Source organism: Rattus norvegicus, chromosome 4 (genome assembly GCF_036323735.1).
Source record: "Rattus norvegicus strain BN/NHsdMcwi chromosome 4, GRCr8, whole genome shotgun sequence".
Taxonomy (NCBI): Eukaryota; Metazoa; Chordata; class Mammalia; order Rodentia; family Muridae; genus Rattus; species Rattus norvegicus.
The window spans coordinates 104,376,658-104,397,804 of record NC_086022.1 but is presented as its reverse complement, the minus strand read 5'-3'; the positions used below and the strand labels follow the sequence as shown (position 1 = coordinate 104,397,804).

General features: G+C 43.2%; 1 protein-coding gene across 3 annotated transcripts in view; it reads right to left on the bottom strand.

The window, feature by feature from the left end:
- Positions 1-21,147, bottom strand: part of Eif2ak3 (eukaryotic translation initiation factor 2 alpha kinase 3) — a 61,434-nt gene that overhangs the window by 27,467 nt on the left and 12,820 nt on the right. For 2 of the 3 annotated variants that reach the window (XM_006236624.5, NM_031599.2), the window contains exons 2-4: positions 20,504-20,633; positions 2,314-2,508; positions 426-559 (exon numbers count right to left, since the gene is read on the bottom strand). In XM_006236624.5, the coding sequence (XP_006236686.1) occupies positions 426-559; positions 2,314-2,508; positions 20,504-20,633 (459 nt within the window). Of the gene's footprint in view, positions 1-425; positions 560-2,313; positions 2,509-18,845; positions 18,918-20,503; positions 20,634-21,147 lie in introns of those variants that run through there. The other variant, XM_008762977.4, reaches the window with a different exon arrangement.

Here is a 21,147-nt window from a genome sequence, read left to right as displayed (position 1 = left end):
AAATTTCTCATTTGGGAAACCCCTACCCCAGAGCTACAAAATCCTTGTCTCCCCCATGTCCAATGTTGATCCCATGAACCCTGCCTTCAGCGGTAGACAGCCTGTGTATATGAATAAAAAAGCTTGCTGCAACTAATTTGGCCATGACACTTTGGGTCCGTGGTCTTTCTTCTCACAGCTTTGGGATTAACATGGGCATTCATTTCTCTTAAAAGTACATTGTGCTCTTAGGTTAACAAATAATTCACAGAATCTCTACAAAGCAAAGAATTCATGAAACCTTGGGTTTAAAGGAGTCACACCACCTTTTTAATTTGCCTACAGAACCCAGAGGTCCACCTGCCTCAGCTGGGATTAAAGGTGTGCACCCCATGGCAGCTTTTGGAACTCCTAAATAATGCCATTACTGATGTTCTGATACCCACTTCTCACTGCCGCTTCGAGGCCCGACAGCTCGCACAGTCTTCTGCGTGCGTTGCAGAAGCAAGATGTCTTCCTCTTCTTCCATTTCATCACTATCCCATCGGCGACATCCCAAGGCAGAACAGATATACCTCAGCTGGAAAGACAGACATAAAATAAGTCAAGGAAGCAAGACAGACAGACAGACAGTCAGACAGACACACACACACACACACACACTCACACACACACACGCACACACACACCCTATCTCTACTAAGCCCTGGCTGACTTGGAACTTGCTCTCATAATTAAAGTTGGTCTCGAAGTCACAGAGATCCACCTGCCTCTGTCTCCCAAGTGCTGGAATTAAAATGTGTGCCAACACGTCCAGCATGAGATCTCTATAATTTGTTTTTTCTTGAGACAGGGTTTCTCTGTGTAGCCCTAGCTGTCCTGAAACTCCCTTTGTAGATCAGGCTGGCCTCAAACTCAGAGATCTGCCTGACTCTGCTTCTCTAGTACTGGAATTAAAGGAACACACTACCATGCCTAGCTTATAATTTTTAAAAAGTAAAATGAAACTAAAGAAATACCTGTTATGAGTATCACTAGATTACTAAACCAGAAAATGAGTTATTTAGAACCATGAAAGTTCCAACAATATTTATTTCAGGGAGTGGATGATTTTAAGGATTTGTATAATTTGAGCCCTATTTTGGGGTTAGTCCATGGGGAATTCCAAAGAAGAAATGAATAGCCAATGGTATCTTTCCAGAGATTTCACTCCAGATGACTTGACAGTAATCAAGTACACGATTTCCACCTAGTACTATGTATACAGTTTTAAAAATTTGAACCCTAATATCTTTTGACTTAAGAAAAAAGGAGGTTTTTCAGCTAAATCTAAACTAAAATCCTCAGAAAAGGCAGAAACATGCTGGAATCCCAGACTTCTATAGCAGTACATGCAGAGAACCAGGTGGCTGGTCAGCCCTGCTGCACTACAGAGGAGAGAGCTAAAGTAAGGGAGAGTGGCAACCTGCCTTATTTAAGAAGAAAGTTTAAAAAGCACCAGTGGCCGTCCCGGGGGGCATGGAACCTCAGTACCTAGGCTGCAGGAGAGGCCCGGCATCTGGAAGAGGGAGCACTGAACTGGGAACCTACAGGTTAGGAAGTCCTGCTCCCATCCTTCCCTGTCATAGTGTAAATCCATACAGAAAATGTCTATGCATCCAGGGACTAAGATTCTGGACCGTATCCTGGGAGTCTCGTTGGAGAGAATATGGGTCATCAATGACTGCCATTAGCCTGATCTGAGGCAATCTGACCCGGGAGTTTCTGAATCAGTTAAGGTTTCCTTATCTGCTTAGTGAACAGCAGCTCTCTCCTTGGGCAATTTTATAACCAAACCAGATAAACAAGTGTCAATCACTCCTATTATCAGGATCGTTACTCATCTTTGAGGGGTTCTTTGCCTGTAAAAATACACCATCCTTAGGAATATGATGAAGACTTCAAAGTAACGTACTACAAAAGCACCCAGCACAGTAGATCATGTTTATGAACTCCTCTCCTCCTGTTATCCTGACTCTGATGTTTACTCCTGTATTTTTGGTTGTGAGCCTTCGACAGCTCGGCCATCTCTCCAGCCCTGTGATGATTACTCTCACATTGGATAAACTTAGTTTCCCACGACTCCCTCACAAGTGTCTTACTAAGACAAATTCTGTTCTCAGGGGGGAATTACAAACGACCAACTGCCAACAGCACACAGGTAGGTAGGTCTCGGGAGTTTGAGGCCAGCCCGGCCTACACACTCTAAGCTGGCCAGTTACCCTGAGATCCCGACTAAAAATGCCGTTCCTCCTATCCTGCTGTTTTCCACACCCCTAATACGTCACCACTCACCTTTCCACTATATGCACTGAGCCCGTATGTGGTCAGAGACTTTCCTCCAACCAGAACAACATCATCTCCAAACTTGTATGAAGATTCGAGAAGGGACTCCACAGTGAAAGGGACGGCCTCCATGCTCTCTCGGTCTCGGTCCCACTGGAAGAGGTCTCCGTCCAGGGAAGGAATGATCATCTTGTTCCCAAACACCTAAAACAAAAGCCCACTTTTACAAGCCTCATACCTTGAAGAGAGGTGATAAGATCTAGCGTTTTGAAGAACATAGAAATCAATACGGCTATCAACCAGAAGTAACTGGAAAGGGCCACCCATCACCTTGTGAGCCTACAGTCCCCCGACCTGGCATGGCAGTCTAGTACGGTTTTTCTCAAACTGTTATAGGTCAAGAAGGTCTCATGTTGATGAGTAAGCTGCCAAAAGAGAGCCTGGGGATCCAGTGAAGTAATAAATAATAAAACAAGGCCACTATAGCTTTTGTAGCTGTTAATATGCTAAGAAGCGTGCTTTTCTAGTAAATGGGTGACATGGGTTACTTTCTAGGCCTTCATTTTTCTAACCAGTTACATCATAGACTGAGACTGAAGGAGCACAGGGTGAGGGATGCAAATTCAACCGCTGTCCCTCTTTTTTCCTTTTACTTTCTCAACTCTGCTGAGTTAGCTGACAACTAAGCCTCCCAAGAGTTTTATATGTGCAGTCCCCCCTTCTTCTTGTTCTTCTTCTCTTTTAAATCCTCTCTTTAAGAAAAAAGTCATATTTATTAATTTCATGTATGCGAGTACACCACAGCTGTCTTCAGACATACCAGAAGAGGCCATCAGATCCCATTACAGATGGCTGTGAGCCACCATGTGGTTGCTGGGAATTGAACTCAGAACCTCTGGAAGAGCAGTCAGTGCTCTCAACTGCTGAGCCATCTCTCCAGCCCTCATCCTTTCTTTGTCAAACAAAATCTTTTTTTTAATTTGTTTTTTCAAGACGGTTTCTCCTTGTAGCCCTGGCTGTCTTGGAACTCTCTCTGTAGACTAGGCTGGCCTAGATCTACCTATCTCTGTCTCCCGAGTCCTGGGACTAAAGGCATGCACCACTATGGCCAGCCAAACCAAATCTTGACAAACAAAATCAGAGTCCTATGGAGCTTGAACTCTGGTGTCTGGAGACGTCACAAGCATCACAAGCAAATGATGTATGTCAGTGACAGAGATCATCATAAGAGGAAGGAGAATTAAAGATAAAGGGGCAGAGGAGCACATGGGGTGAGTGGGAACTGTCAATGGAGAACTCATGGCAGGTCCTGCTGAGAATGTTAGTTAATAACGGCTGGGCAAAGCTCTCAACATGAAACAGTATATCACGTTGACACTTGGGGAACAAGCTTGCAAAGGCCTCTGGGTAGAAATGACGTAGTCATAACTGAGGCACCACAAGAAGGTAAACAGGCTGAGGAGAGAGAGCGGAGGCACGGGCGGCAAGCACAGGACAGAGACTGGTTAGCCGTGAAGGAGGTAAGTGTCAGAGCAGTGTCTTAACAGGGAAGCCTCAATGGCAGCCTCACTGGGCAGCATGGGCAGAAGACAGGGAACCAGGGCACAGCCCAAAGAATGTCTTAGGAACTTCAGTACAGATCTTCATGGCATTGGCCTTCTGCTGGAATTAAAAATAAAATTTCATCAACTCCAATTAACAACACAACTTCTGTCTTGATCCATGAGGCTTAAAACTTTGGGATGAGAGAATACGAAAGAGTTAAGGACAAAACAAACCATGCATGCAAAACAAACTCTTTAGACAAACTGTCAGACTTCCTGGTTTAACACAGAACCCCCACTGGATGCCTTGGGTTCCTGAAGCAGCAGGCTTTCTTTAAGTAGCTCTAAGCTGGGATTCAACTCTCTATGCTTCCTTACCTCTGCTTTAAACTCGGGATCTGGAAGAAGGTGAAGACCACTGTCCTAACTCCATTCATACTCCAGCTCAGATCCTTATTATGTCTGACCTGAGCTCCTATCATAAACTCTTCACAGATCTCCCCTGGAAATGCCCCAGTTGAAGCTGATGCATCTCTTAGATTAATCCCTCTGGGCCAGTTAAGCTTGTTATGACAATATTGAAAAATCTTCAATGGCTCTTCATTAGCTTCTTACAGAAGACCCCAAATCCTAAGGACTTGAAATCCTGTGGAGGACGTCCAGAGTCCTGTAAGTGTGACCTCCAACACCCTTTCTGTCATGTGTCCTTCCCTTTTCCCTGTGTGGGCAGCAACCTGGCATGGCTACGTAACCACACAACTGCCCTTCCTGGTACCACTCATTTCACTGGTGATGTGTGTCTTTTCCCTGGAGCACTTTCTTACACAACTGCCCACTAAAACCCGACTGGCCTTCACCTAGTATCATTTACCTGTTTCAAATCTAAGAAAATAGTGCTAGTGCACATTTGCTGTTAGAAAAATTTCTACTCCAGATAAGGGTTGGGGGTGGGGTGGGGGTAATGCTCCACTCCTCAGCCTCTCTACTTTTCTATCTCTATCTTTTCTTAAGATCTATTTATTCAGGCTGGAGAGATGGCTCAGTGGTTAAGAGCACTGACTGTTCTTCCAGAGGTCCTGAGTTCAAATCCCAGCAACCACATGGTGGCTCACAATCATCTGTAATGAGATCTGGTGCCCTCTTCTGGCCTGCAGTCACATATGCAAGCAGAATGCTGTACATAAAATAAATAAATTTAAAAAAAAAAGATCTATTTATTCTTATGTGTTTTGCCTGTATTCTTCTTTGTACTATGTATACAGTTCCCACAGAGGCCAGAAGAGGGCATTAGAGTCCTTGGAGCAGCTGTTACAGAAGGTTGTGAGTTGCCATGTAAGCGATGGGAAGTGAACCCAGGTCCTTTGTAAGAGCAGCAGTGCTCTTAACCACCGAGGCATCTCTCCAGCCCACTCTGTATCTAATTTTCCTGGGACAGAGATGGAGCCTAGGGCCTCAGGCCCTGGTGAGTGAACTAATATACCGACAGGAAACTAATGTGTCGTATTAGGTGAGTGGTCCACCACTGAACTACATCATACCCAGTCTCTATTTCACTTTCTGGGCAACTAAAGCTGAGACTCTACAATGTTCTCAAATTGTTAGGATCTCAAAATTATAGACATATTTACCAGACACAGAAATGTTTATAATTGTTTGGATCCAATGACTGTTAATTAACCCAACACTAACAATCTAGATTTTAATTTTCTACCAAAAGGAAATGGTCCAGAGCGGAGGAGGAGTAGGTACAAGGTGAGCCATTGCCATCTTATGATGACAAAAGACAACTATAGAGGTTTGGTGCGAAGACAAAGGAAGCACTATTAAGAAAAAAAGAGAAATTCCTAAGTTCGGGTTAATTTAAAAAAAAAAGTACCAATAAAAAAGACTTGGATTAAAAAAAATAGCATTTTGTAACCATGATAGTAAAATTTAGATCAGACAAGAATCATTAATGTTAATTCTAGGCAAAAATTCTGATAACAAATAGGATGGTTACATGATCTTTCTGTTGTAGCTTTGAGACAGATTTCATATTGTAGCCCAGGTTGTCCTAGAACTCATTATGTAGCCCAGGCTGGCCTCAAACTTAGAGCAATCCTTCTGCACACTTTCAAAGTGCTGTGATTACCAGGCATGTACCATCAGGTCTAGTCAGTATCTAACTTTCGTTAAGTTTTCCAAAGACATCGGATGCATGCCACCTGAAATTACTTAGGTTAAAATTTCCATTTATTTGTTTCCTTGTATCTCTGACTCTTTTAAACTTTATTTATTTTATGTGTATGGTGTATCTATGCATCGCATGCATGCATGAGTAACAGGGAGTTGTGAATTGCTATGTGGGTGCTGGGAAGTGAAACCAGGTCCTCCGGTAGAGCACTTAGTGCTCTTAACTTCTGAGCCATTTCTCGAGCTCCCCTTCCTTATATTTCTTATAACAGCTTAATATACTTAACATAATTAACTATATATTTGTAGAATATCTGATTTAAAGTTGCCATTAAAACAAATGTGTGCTGTTATACAGATACAATATGCAGACAATATGCTATTTCAAGATACAAATGAAAAAGATCAAGTATTTATTATTGTCTATTTTCCATCATCTATTAGAAATTTGACAGTACACAACAGACGACAGATTCAAGTTACAGTAAATTCAAAGAGTGTGGGGAACACTGTCACCAAAACAAAGGGAGGGTCAGTGGGTTGGCCACAAGCAGCGAGCGCTTCCTGTGACATGTGCCCTCTTTCTTTTCCCCTAGAGTAGCAGCTGGTTTGCAGGGAACACAGGTCCTAACTGCAGAAAGCGGCTGCCAAACTCATGTGCACTGAAACTCAAGAATGACCCATGCACCTCCGAAGTAACAGAAAACTTATCTCCAATTTAAAAAAAAAATGTTTTAAACAACATGGGGGGGAGGTTGTGATGTCTGGCCAACTGAAAATGGCTTTATATGTAGGAGTTAAACCTTCAATGGTGGTAACTTCAGTAAGTGTAAAACATACGATTGATATAAGAACTGTGATTCAGTATGGACTCATCCTGTCATATGTTTGGATTATGATTTTAGAAGTTTACTTTTCACCAGCTGCTCTTTGCTGATTGGCTGCCTATGAGTCATACTCGAGGCTGGTGACCTTTGCACCAATCTCTGCAAAGCCTTTCAGGCAGTGGATATCAAAGCAGATGGTGCTTTTCCTGGAGAGCCTGAGCAGTGATCTATATGCATGCAGTTCAGGTAGAGATGACATCACCCCTCACAATAGCATTACCTCATCCTCTAAGCAAAGGAATGAGTCACTCTGATAGTCAGCTTTGAATCTCTTGATAGAAAAAAAAAATGTAGGTTGCGGTTGACGGATGATGCCCGACCATATTCCAGCCATCTGTCCCTGTGAGAGCTATTTGTTCTGATCTGCTGCTCTGCATCTCAAGGTAATTATGGGACCTGGCTTTCCCTTTGGTCATTTCAGGAAGTATAAATTCATGCTATTTTGAATTTATTTCCTCTATTTGTTTTCCCCCGTTCATAATTTTAAAACAAAGGGTCTGTCACATTGGTTAGCAAACTCAGTACCAAAGATCTAGAGCCTTTTTCTGTGCAATTGAAAAGCATTAACAGCCGAGTAAAGTAATTTGACTTCTGTCCTGAATAGAAATCTAAGTGGCACACACATGTACACATGTAATCGAAACTGTCTGAGAGACTGAAGTGGAAATAAGAACTCTGACTTACACAGGAAAAGGGAACCTCAATTGAAGAAGAGAAAAAGAAACATTAAATACTATCAGAGAAAAAGAAATCCTCCAGCTGCATGGAACGGTTTTCCATTTACTTCTCCCTTCCTCACCCCCCCCCCCCCCCCCAGTCAGGATTTCTCTGGTCAGTCCTGGCTGTCTTCTTCACTTTCTTTGTGCCCATACATTCAACTTTAACTTACTGTGAACTATTTCAAACATTTGAAAGGTAACGAGGCCAGTGCAGCAGCCCTCACGTATTGATTTCTAATAACTACTGATACTTGGCCAGATGGTTTATAAACACGTAAGAATTCACATTTCTCAGACTGTCCCAAAGATTCACTATATCATAAGGGATTCTATCTGATTCCTCACATCACAGTATGGGCTTCTTTCAGTGCCCTTTCCTTAAAAAAATTTTACCACTTGACTTTACATGTATGGGCACATTACCTGAGCATATGTCTGTGTACAGTATGTATGCCTGGTGGAAAAGGAGGCTAGTGGAGGGTAGCCTGGAACTGGAGTTCTCGACAGATGTGAGCCCCCATGTCAGTGCTGGGAACTGAACGTGGGTCCTCTGCAAGAGCAGCCACTGAGCCATCTCTCTAGAAGAATCACTTCCTTTCTGGAGAAAGGATTCAATTTCCTATAGATGGGTCATAGCCAGGACTTATACATTCCTTAACAACTTCTTTTAACCCATGCATCCTGGAATGTGTGCTTCAGAACTAGTATTTTCTATTGTTAGGAGTCTATGAACTGCATAGGCAAAATCTTGCCCAAAATGTTTCATTAAGGAAAGTCTTATGGGGGCTGGAGAGATGGCTCAGTGGTTAAAAGCACTGACTACTCTTCCAGAGGTCCTGAGTTCAAATCCCAGCAATCACATGGTGGCTCACAACCATCTGTAATGAGATCTGATGCCCTCCTCTGCTGTGTCTGAAGACAGCTACAGTGTACTTATTTTTTTTTTTTTCCTTTTCTTTTTTTCGGAGCTGGGGACCGAACCCAGGGCCTTGCGCTTGCCAAGCACTCTACCACTGAGCTAAATCCCCAACCCCCCTTACTTATTTTTAATAAATAAGTAAATCTTTTTTTAAAAAGAGAAATGCATTCACACATCCTACCATTTGCATATACCCATGAGCACTTCTGAGTCCCAACTGCAGAGCCCACTGTAACTATAACCATTGTTAGAATAGCAACAGAGACCATGTGTCCCTTGAGGCCTAAGGTATTTACCATCTGAACCTCTACATAAAAAGCTTGGTGAGTCCTGTGTTATGACATATTACATGGTGCGTATTATTTGTCTGCCCCACTTTTAATAATACGGCTACCAAACTGAGTTCTAGGGAGTCAGCTCAATTTTTCCACGTAAAAGTTCCCCATCAATTTTTCATTGTAGTATTGATTGATGGTCCTATTATTCACCTAAACAGAATAAAATCATGGCTTCTAATCTGTATTTGCTTCTTCTGTACTTATTAGATTTTTTTTCTTAAAAAAAATTGTTCTCAATCTGCTTTGGAAGCCAGATGTATATATACAACTGTTTTGTCAATTCCTGACTCAGACATAAACTATCATCAAATCCCTAAAGTTGTATCCAGTACTAATTCCCACACAGTGTGACTTAAAGTTGAAAATGGCTCCTGTGCTCCAGTGACGCCAGTCTGCTCTGTAACCCAAGAGGAAATACACCAGAAGAGCTAGAGTCGTAAGTCCCAGCTATAGCATGGGTGAGAAAGAATGACACGGGAAGGAGAGGAGGAAGTGGGGCAAGGACGACCCATCACATTGCGTGACAGAGAGAACAGTGAAAACAGTTATCCTGGAGCACTTACTACAGGGGAACACTCCCCTGTGCTCCTCCATCATGGCAGGGCATCTGTAGCACCACACAGCAACAACAAAGATGCCAGGAACCAAGACTGAAACTCACTAATCCTAGGGAGGGGCAAAATAGGTGGACAGTACTCATCAAAAACAGGAAGTCGGACAATGCCTGCCCACAACTGCTGTTTTAATCAGCACGCGGCTTGCTGCATCTGAAGCCAGAATGCACGACAGACTGCTCTGCACCTCGCCTGGCCCCACTCCTTAGGTCCCTCACACCATTACACACTTGCCGGGAGACCGTGTCTTTCTTACAGTTCTCACATCATACTCCGCAACTATTTCATCTGTCTGCCTGTCTGTCTGTCTATCTATCTATCTATCATCTGTCTGTCTAAAGGAGCAATGTTTAGGCATACATGAATGAGGTTAGAAGACAACCTTCAGGAACCAGTTCTCTTCTTCCACCCCGTGGGCTCCAGGAAGTGAGCTTGGGCCTCAGTCTTGGTGGTAGGTATCTTTACCACCTGAGCCATCCTGCCAGCCCCTCCATAACTATTTTTAAAGGCTCACCTCTTCTGGTCCCCAAATTCTTTTGCTGTCTTGTAAACAGGCTTGCATATCTTTCCTCCACCTCCTCTTCAAGCTTCCCCAATCCCTCTATCAGCAAAATGGAAAGGCTTTTGACATTCTCTTTGTTGTAGGAATTCTAAAGAGACTCTAATAAATCAAGGGGGTTGTCTACAAGAGACACATTTGCCAAATATGGCAGGTATCTCTAATTGTGAAACATTTATATTTTAAAATATTTAAAGCAGGGGCTGTGGATGTAACTCAGTTGGCAGAATGCTTGCCTAGCATGGGCTCCATCCCCAGGACTGCAGAAAACTGGTAGGGTAGTACACGCCTGTAATACCATAGTCAGGAGGTAGAGGCCAGAGGTCAGGTGTTAAGGTCATCCTCAATAGCACAGTGAGTTCAAGACTAGCCCTGTTTCAAAAAGGTGAGACCCTGTTTCAAAAATAATAAATAAATAAATAAATAAATAAATAAATAAATAAATAAATAAATAAATAAAATAAAGTAATATGTATTAACACCAGGCAGCAGTTAAAGATATTGGAAGTAATGCAGAAAAACCATAAAAACCATAAAACCAGCCCATCTCCAAAACACCGTTTTCTTTGCCTATCCCCGTCTCAGTTTTAGGAAATTGGATTCTAACAGTCTTGTCTTCAGCTGTCTTCTTGCTTTACTCTCAAGGTGACCAAGTTCTTGGTTCCCAGGACACTAACACTGCTCTGTGTGCAACTCAGATCTCTCCTCTGGAAATCCAAGGCCCGAACAGTCAAATACTTCCTTAGCATCCTGTAAGGAGAGAGGTCTTAATGTCTTGGAAACTCGTGGGTTTGAAATGTGTGGAGTGTTGAGAAGAAGAAAGGGAGCCCATAGGTTCTGCTGAATCCACTGCAACAAAGCAAGCTCTAAACTTCACTGGGTTACAGACAGTTAAGATGTCGGTTCTGGAACTCAAACCCAGGTTTGAGAAGAGAAGAGAAGCCCGTTAGACACGCCTCTCTAGAACCAAGACGTATGTGTAATATTTCAGTTTCTTAAAGATGATGTGCTAGGTGTAGGGCATAAAATGGTAACTTTTTAAAAAATTGAGTGGCTCATGTAGTCCAGGCTGGCCTTGAACCCTCTATGTGGTACAAGATAACTTTGATCCTCCTGCCTCTACCTTCATACTGCTGGGATTACGGGCTTGTGCACCACACTAGTTTTCTGTGGAGGTGGTGACTGAACCCACTCTACCAAATGAGCTATATCTTCAACCAAAAATGGCAATTGTTACCCAAAGTTAACCAGTGACTACACCACCAGATGAACAAGTGACTGCACTGCTTTATTACGTATGGCTTAATAAAAAGAAGCCCCGACATTGTTGTATTATAGAAGTAGCCTGTGTTTCCCCTTAAATGCCAACATTACTGATGGGGAAGTAAAAATAAAGTTGCTAAAGAATCCCTGAGGACAGTGCCTCACGGGTAAGGGGAGGCTTCATGGCTAACAGGACCTCAAGTTCCTGCAGGAGGGGCTTGAGAGCTTCCGACACACACATTCAGTTAATAGGACACACCCGAAGTGACATGCTCCCAAGAAAATGAAGGAGGTCAGGGACAGCTTAGTGGGCAAAAGCAACTGCCCTGCCTGTCAGACACCCAGAGTTCAACCCTGGAGCCCATATAAAGTGAAAGGAGAGAACTGACCACACAGAGCTGTCCCTGACCTTCATGTGAGTGCTGGGGCAAGTGACACTCCCCCCATCACACACACACACACACACACACACACACACACACACACACACACACACACACACAAAATTGTGTGCGCAAGCGCGCACAGGGAGAACCCCATTCCCTAAACAATAGCAATGGAGTGATCTCAATCTCTCATTTGGCAGCATGCTTACTTGAATAAATTAATTTAGTTCACAGGATTGCTTTTGGCCACGTTAAGGAAGTAATAAAAATTAAATCAAAACAGTTTCATTTCTATAATGAAAAGCAATTAGGCAATCAATTAGATACTGGCTTGGTGCAAAATTGACAGTTACTCTTCAAAACAGACTTCACAGCTGATGACTTAGCTGATTCAAAAAGCACCTTTTAATGTCGAAATCAAAAGAAATGTGGGTCAGACACACTGGTGCATACCTGTAACCCAGGCATTTGGAAGACTGAGAAAGGAGAGTGAAGAGGTTAAGGCCAGCCAGGAATAATGTGTTCCAGGCCGAGACCCACTGCTTCGTCTCTCTCTTTCTCTGTCTCTGTGTCTCACCCGCATACATACACAATCCCTTTAAATGACTTGGGCAACATTTAGTATAAATTAGGCAGTCTTTAAAGACTTATTTATTTTAAGTGTATGAGTATTTGCACATATGTATATGCACCACCCGTGTGCCTGGTGCCCATGGAAGCCAGAAGGTGATACCCTAGAACTAGAGTTATAGATGACTGTGAGCTTCTGTGTGGACGCTAGGAACCAAAGCTGGGTCCCTCTGCAAGAGCAGCCAGTCCTTTTAACTGGTAAGGCTCCTCTTTAGCCCCGAATTAAACAACATTTCGGAGGTGCAAAGGACACGTGGTATAGCCCTTCCCTAGAGTTCATAAAGTCTGTCTTAGTTACTCTGCTCTTGCTGTGATGAATCACTGCTGTCGAGAGCAATTGGAGAAGTTTAATTCAGGTCATACTCCATCACTGATGGAATACGGAGGTGGGGCCGGAGCAGAGGACATGAGGAATGCTCTTTACCGGCTTGCTCAGCCTGATTTTATTATATATGCCAGGACCACTGCTTTGAAGCAGCAGCACTGCAGTGGACAGAACCCTCCCCTATCAATCACTAGGAAAATGGCTCACATGTCTACCTACAGACCAATCTTATAGAGGCATTTTCTCCACTGTGGTTCCCTCCTCTCAGAAGTCTAGGCCTTTATCAAGTTGACAAAAAGCCGGCACAAGCCCAAATTCAGTTTCCAGCATTATATAGAAAAGAGTGAGAGATTGCAGCTTTCTTTCTTTCTTTTTTTTTTTTTTTATTCATTTATTATATATAAGTACACTGTAGCTGTCTTCAGATACACCAGAAGAGGGCATCGGATCTCTTTACAGATGGTTGTGAGCCACCATGTGGTTGCTGGGAATTGAACTCAGGATCTCTGGAAGAGCAGTCGGGTGCTCTTAGCCGCTGAGCCATCTCTCCAGCCCTGCAGCTTGCTTTCTTTTTTGAGGAGAAAGGGGTTGGAGTTAAGGCAGGGTCTCACTGTGTAGTCCAGGCTGACCTTGAACCAAATTCTGAGATTATAGACATATGCCACCCATGCCCAATAGGGTTCTGATAAAGTCACATTCAGTTGCTATGCATGTACATGTTTGTGAACAAATCAGAATTAGTAACTACGAATGGCACACTCTACATGTGAGTGCACACACACACACTTGTGTTCATGTTTGTGACAGGATCTCATTCATGCAGCCTAGGCTGGCTTCAAACTAACCATCCAACTGTCTCAGCTTCTCAGTGCTAGGATTATAGGTGTGTGCCACCATGCCCTGCTCTAGGTACTTCTGTTCAAAGGTGTTTCAGCTGACCAGTGTGGCGGTGCATGCCTGTAATCCTGGTACATACGGCTGAGGCAGGAAGCCCCTGTGCCGATCGGGATGAAGGCAGGTGGGGAAAACACTTCTCTCTGCCAACAGCAGCGTTTCATTGCTGTCTGCTGTCTATGCACCTGTCTGTCTATGCACCTGTTTGAAACAGAAATGCTCATCTCCTGGGGATAACCATGCCTAAAATAAAACAAAACTCTAAGTAAGTATCGACTAACAACAGAGTTGTTTGCTCTTTTTAGGAGGAAAGGGGGGCAGGCACAGTGCAAAACCAGAAAACAGCATGCTGTGTTTAAAGTCTAAGTGATGAAATGATAAAAGCAGCCATCCAAGTACAAGTTAGCTGCAGATGTGTACACACTAGGAAGGTCATTATAAAGACATCCTTACGAAAAGTAAGGATTGCCTGCGCGCAAATAAATAAATATGCCCCAAGACACAGAGAAGTAAGACTCAAAAACATTTAGTCTATTGAAATGTACATATTTAATTTATTGACTGATTGATAGAGACAGGATCTCACTATGTAGTCCAGGCTTGCCTAGACATCACTATGTAGATCAGGCTAGCCTTGAACCTATAGATTTCTTGTTTGCCTGTTTCCTGAGTGCTGGGATTGAAAAGTGTGCCACCATGCCTAGCGCATCAACCAAGATTTTGTTTTTTAATTACGTGTGTGTGTGTGTGTGTGTGTGTGTGTGTGTGTGGTCAGCCATGCATGTACTTGCCAAGACATGATGATGGTGACGGTCGGGATAATTTGAGGTTCTCTCCTTTCACCATATTGGTTTGGATCAAACTAAGTTTCTCAGGTTTGACAGCAAGTGCCTACAGTAAGCTACCATGACAGCTCTGGTCTCTATTCAGATATAAGTGTGGTCCAAAGGCTGCCCAGGGACCTTCAAAGAAAAAATGCACTACAGAATGAATTATTATCTATAAATTAAAATTTTAAGGTTGAAACTAGCTACATTTCAATTACCAAAGAAAAAGCCAGATCAGATTTCACCTCAGGGGGTCCTTCTGAAACCTTAAAACACAAGTCTTAGCTACTGGTTGTCCTACAAAAGTGGTTCATTAACCAGGGAGCATAGTCTACTATGCCTGGCTCCCTAGTCATCCCAACACACACTCAGAGGCACAGTTGTAGGTTGGTTTCATTATCAACATTCTTTTGAGGAAGTTTTGTGGGTGCCCTGTCAACAGGAAGGAGTGGCAAATGAGATGTGTCCCAGGACACCTGAACCTTCCTGCCACATGCAAGTCTAAATATAATACAAACTATCTGTTCCTCACAGAGCTGTCACTCTCCCTTGTGCACCAGAAATTTTCACTGACATATTCAAAACACAAACAAAGCAACACAACACACTGGTTTATAGACCCTTGCAGATCAGAAAAAGTTCATGACATCAGAACAAGCCAGAATGCAAGGAGATCTGTAACGTGTAAGGAGTCTGCACTTTTAATAAAAATTTAGTGTTAGTTCATATGGGCTATGTGCATATGTGTATTTGGGGGATGGGAGGGAGTATACATGTATGTCTGCATGTGGCGGTCAGAGGTCAACACTGAGTATCTTCTTCAATCACTCTGGACCTCCTGTTCAAGACTGTTCACTGATCAAGTGAGTAGCTGACCAGAAAGTCTTGATGTCTTCCAGTCTGCTCTTCCTCAGCGCTGAGATTTTAGCATTAAACCATTTCACAGCTTTCACCTGGGTCCCAGGGGATCCCAACTCCACTCCTCATATTTATGTAGCAAATACTGGTTTACCTTGCTGACTTTATGCAGGCTTCCTCTATGTTTTTATCTGTTTGTTTTGCTTAGTTTTTAAGCAGGGTTTCATGGAATCCAAGCTGGTTTGGAAGTCACATGGATGTAGCCAACGAGGACCTTAAATTCTTAGATTTACCTCCTCCAACCCCAAGTGCTGGGGTCTGGCTACCACGTGTCTGGCTTTGTTTATGTCTCCTGAGACAGGTTCTCACTGATGACCAGGCTAGTCTAGAAATCATCATTCTGAGTCAGTCTTTGGAATTCAGAGATTGCAGGCGTGCACTACTGTGTCTGGCTTCATATATGTTCTTGTCAGAGGCAGGAGGATATTTCTGAGTTCAGGGCCATTCCTGTCTACATAATAAGACCCTGTTTCAAAAACAAACAAAGAAACAAACAAACAACAACAACAACAACAGAGCAGTTCCTGGTGGGCCTGAGGATGAGGCCTGGTGCTAGGGCACATGCCTGGCGTACACAAGACCTCACATTTAATCCTTAGCACCAAAGAGCCAGTCAGGCACCATGGCAAATGCCTATAAACCTAGCCCTCAGGAGGCTGAAACAGGAGGACTGTAAGTTCTAGGAGAGCCTGGGCTCCACAGCAAGACTTTGCTGAAGGAAGGGCAGGGAGGAAAGACAATGAGAATAGGAAGAGATGGAGAGAGAGGGAAGGAGGGAGGGAGAGACAAACAGAGAAACAGAGACAAACAGACAGAGAAATGAAAATATTTGAAGTAACAACCATGATGAATTTCATTAACTCTCGGCCCTCAGTACTCTCCTCTTCCTGTCCTTGTGACTAATCAGGACGGGCGCTGGGCACTTGCGCACATCTGAAGCAGTCTCAGGAGCAGCACTTGTGTGGACTGAATGGTCTACTCTGTTTAGCGGCTCCACTCTGTTCATCAACTGAAACTGAAGATCACAGAGATGAGACTCGAAATGCCAGACATTTCCTCAGCAAGCAAGAACAAAGTAGGCTTTTCACGTCAAAGCAATCAGCTGGCAGTATTCATGACAAAAGTTGAGTTTTCAAGAGAAAATTAGAAAACTAGGTAGGCCGCCCTATGTCTGCAGGAGTAAACTGGCCTTTTCCTAGTACTTCGAAGGGTGTTTAAAGGCTGGGTAAGTAGCACAGTAGCAACCTAGCTTAGGTACAGGAAGCCTTCAATTCCTAACACCAAAAACCCAACCCAGCCCAGCCGTTTCTAATTAGATCAGCGATGTTAGTGATAACTAAATTTTCCTATTGTACTGTGTATTAATAACGACTCTTTATTTCCTATGAAGTCAGAAAAATATGGATTTTTTTTTTATACAAGGCAAGATGGGCTAATGGATTTTACTGCAATGGAGTGTAACATTTTTACTGCCAGAGCTGTGAGATGGCTCAGCAGTTAAGAGCACTTGCTGTTCTTGCAGAGGACTGGGGATTAGTTCCCAGCACCCATACTGGATTCCAGGTCCAAGGGACCCAACACCCTCTTCTGGCCTCTCTGGGCACAGCATAGATGAACACAAGGACACACACAAGCGCACGCGCGCGCGCACACACACACACACACACACACACACACACACACACACACACACAAATAAAAATAAGGTCAGAGAGGTGCACTCCTTTAAACTCTGTGAGTTTGAGGCCAGCAGGTCTACTACACAGCAAGTTCCAAGGCAGCCAGAGGCACATGGTGAGCCCCTGACACAAAGAAAACAAAATAAAACAACAAATAAAAATATTCCTTAAAATGTTAATGACTTTAGATTCAGACTCCTTCAGATACTTGCTCTGGAGCAGTATCAAAACAAAGCAAAAGGCCACTAAAATACTCCTCCCTTTGACCGATGTAGGTGGTTGAATTTTCTTCATATAATCGAAACGTAAGTAAATATAATTTTTGTCTGTTCTTTTGGGGTTTTTCTGAGACAGGTCTCATATATTTCAGCTGGCCTTGAAGTCATGAATAGCCAAGGCTGGCCTCTATCTCCCCATGAAGGAACCATGGGCATTTGCTATCATATCTGGCAACAATGCAGTATATTTAATAAAGAAGCAGCTATATAAATCTAGTTGTCACCAGGTGGTGGCGGCGGTGTGCGCTCCTTTAATCCCAGAGCTTAGGAGGCAGAGGCAGGCTGATCTTTGTGAGTTCAAGGTCAGTCAGAGGTACACAGAGAAACCCTGTCTTAAAGAACCCGGGGGGGGGGGGGGGGTTGCAAACATGTAAGAAGAATGTCTCTTTCGTATTGATAGCGTGCTGTGCTATCAGGTATTGGGTTTATTATTAACTAGTAAATCTTTTGGGAGTTCTCTCTCCTCCCTCCCTTCCCCTCTTCTCTCCCTTGTTTTACTTCCATACAGAATCTTACTGTATAGCTCCAGCTTGCCTAAAACTCACGTAGACCAGGATGGTCTTGAACTCACAGAGATCCATCTACCTGCACAATTTATTTTAATTTTTTTTAATGTAAATACAGATATATAGCTGGGTGTGATGGTACATGCCTATAACGCCAACACTCAGAAGGCTGAGGCAGAAGAATATAAATACAAGGCTATCCTGGGATACCAATGCAAGGCTATCCTGGGATACCTAGTAAGACTGTTTCAGAAAACATAGAAAAGGCCCCAAGACAGACACACGCAATACATCCAGACAAGTCTTTATCATTCTCCAAGTAAATCACAGCTGAGTTTCAATTTTCAACATTTTGTACAATGGGATTGACTTAGCAACACCAAGAGGAGTACTACAAGGAACATCAAGTATATAACACTGAGAACAATGTCAGTAACATATCTATATATTAAGCTATCATTATCATAAAATGATCTATGCCTTTAGATTTTCTTTTTCTTACAAAGTAGACAATTTAAGACTAGATAATATATAGTGAGTTTTAATTTTTGTTTTTTAATTTTTGGAGGCCTGGAGACTTTTAGTTCTAGCACCTATACAGAGTGGCTTACAACGTCTTGTAATTTCAGCTCCAGGAGATACAACACGCTTTTCTGGCTTCTGGATATACATAGACAAGGCACATGCACACACTCAAACACACACACAAAATGTAATTTTTTTACATTTATTAATTGATTTGTTTTTGCATGGGGTGGGTGGGTTGCAGCCACAGGGTGCATGTGGAGGTCAGAAGACAACATTTGGGAATCCATTTTTTCATCATGTGGACCCTGGGTTTGAACTCAGGTTGTCAGACTTGGGTAGTTGCAGCTTTACCCACTGAGCATTTTTGGCTATCCTTAAACCTGCTATGCAGCTGAAGATGACCCTGAGCACTTGCTCAGAGGTGGCACGACTCATTAGTACAGCTCTTTGTACTAACAAACACTTGGCCATGCCATCAGCCAACCCAATTTTGTGTGTGGATTTTCTGTTTACAAATACACACATGCATTGAATCACACGACACACTAAAATTACCTCAGATATAAGTGGTTTATGATCTCAATTTGCTGATCATCTTTCACATCAAGTTTAAAAATGAGGAAAATTCTAGAAGAGCACAAATAAACATGTTTAGTGAGAGTAACACTAATCATATGAATACCTTTTTTTTTTCTTTTTGGCTTTTGAGACAGGGTTTCTCTGTATAACCCTAACTGTCCTGGAACATGCTGTGTAGACGAGGGTGGCTTTGAACTGCCTGTCTCTGCTTCCTGAGTGGTTGAGATTAAAGATGTGTGCCAGCACCACCAGGCCTGAATATCATTCTTATATTTTTGGTTATGAGTCAAGCCTTTAATGGCTGAGCCATCTCTCCAGCCCCTGAATACTGTTCATAAAACCTGATTTCAGTTTAAAGAAAGTCAACTTGCTCTTAGTGTTAGTTCTTCTTATAAACAGACTCTCACTAGTCTCAGAACACACTTCTTCATACTGTCTGACAAAAATAAGAGCGTGACGAACACTGCTCGATGCTCCAAGTCTAGCAAACGGGGAGTGTGGAGATTCAGTAAGACTGTCCCTACGTCACCCCTTCCCTCAGTGCAGCAGAACGATCCAGGCTGGGTTTGCTGGAAGACTCAGGATGTGTAGTCACAGAAAGGAGGCTGGTAGCGGTGTATCCAGTGCACACGTCCACGAGCATCAATGTCATTCTTAAACCCCTCATGCCAGCGTTTGTCTCTTCCCAACTTTTTAAAGACACGACTACTGTGAGGGTGTCCACACCTAGGGACGATTAGATGTGGGAGGAGGCAGGCGACTGACTGCATGACAGATGGATTTATTTACAGACTAAAGCTCAGAAGGAGGAGGCAACCCAGAGGCAAGACCAAATACTGAAAAATAAGCTTATTCCCTCTGGGCCCCTCTCCATCCCATCTCACTGGGGTGGGCTATTCCTCACCTCGAAGAACTCGCTGCTAAGGGGCAGAGTCAGAATAGTTTTGGAAGCGTGGTTTCAATCTGTGCTCTTCACATTCTAGAGCTAAGTACAGGTTTTCTGCAATTAATAAAATTCAATGAAATGTGATACATTTAGGACTGGAGAGATTGCTCGGTGGTGCCTGTCATATAGACCTGACCTGATGACTGGAGTTCAATCCCTAGAACTCACAGCGGAAGGAGAGAACTGACTCCACAAGGTTGACCTACGACCTCCACATGTGCAACATGGCATATGTGCCTATGTGCTTGTGTCCTCTCTCTGAGGACCTCTTTAATTACACACGCACACGCACATTTTTAAGTGACCGGGTTTGGACCACATAAAAAAGAATATTAGGATGTATAGCACTTAAAAAATGTAGAAAATAACAAAGCATTGGATTCTGCAACATGGATTTCTAACTAGAAATTTCCAACTATTGTTACTCCTTGGAGATCCTATGATGACCATAAGAAAAGATGATCGTGTTATCCATCAGATAATGTGTTACATGACATAGCAGACGCAGTTCCTCAGTTACTAATATGATTAACACACTTAACGCCTGCAGCAGTCCTAAGATGTGGGTGCTGTCATCCGCCCCATTTTACAGAGAGGAGAAGTGACTGTTCAAGTCTCTAATTGAGGCTCTAAGCTCAAGCTTCACAAGAATCAGCAGCGATTCTCCTTACAACCTGAGTTTTCTTACCTCTGGCTTGCTAAGGCTAGATGAAACCAAGGAACCAGATCCCACGTCCAAATCCCACTGCTTTTTCCCATGATTCTCGGCATCCAGTGCGGCAATTCGTCCATCTAAAGTGCTGATGATTACTAAGGACCTGTAAAAAGGAATAGAACAAAATTGGAAAGCAATCTAAGACACCTTGCATTTAGTTCGTGTCTGAAAGAAACTTGGTCCCATCCAGCAGTAAGAAAAGCAGAGAAACCACTGCCCCTCAACATTTACGTTCTTGCCACCAATCTGTCTCCAGAGCAGGACAACAAACTTCACTATACCCTGTATTTGCTCAAGTCTCTGATGAAAAGCTCCCAATTCCTAGTTGTCCCTTCCTCCCACATCCTTACTACGATCAAGATGGAAATACCCCTGGCTGAGTCCTCTCCTCTTCCCTTTCCCCACCTCCTGAGATCCATTCCTTGGCAATCCCCTCCCCCAACCTTCTTGTATGTGTGTACATGTACATCTGTGTGGAGGTCAGAGTCACAGGGGTTTCTCTGTCTCTGCCTCCCCAGGGTTTTGGATTATGGTAGTGTCCCACCACACTGGGTCCTCATGCTCACACAGTAAGCCTTTATTGACTGAGCCCTGGACCCTCCCTAAACTTTCACTCA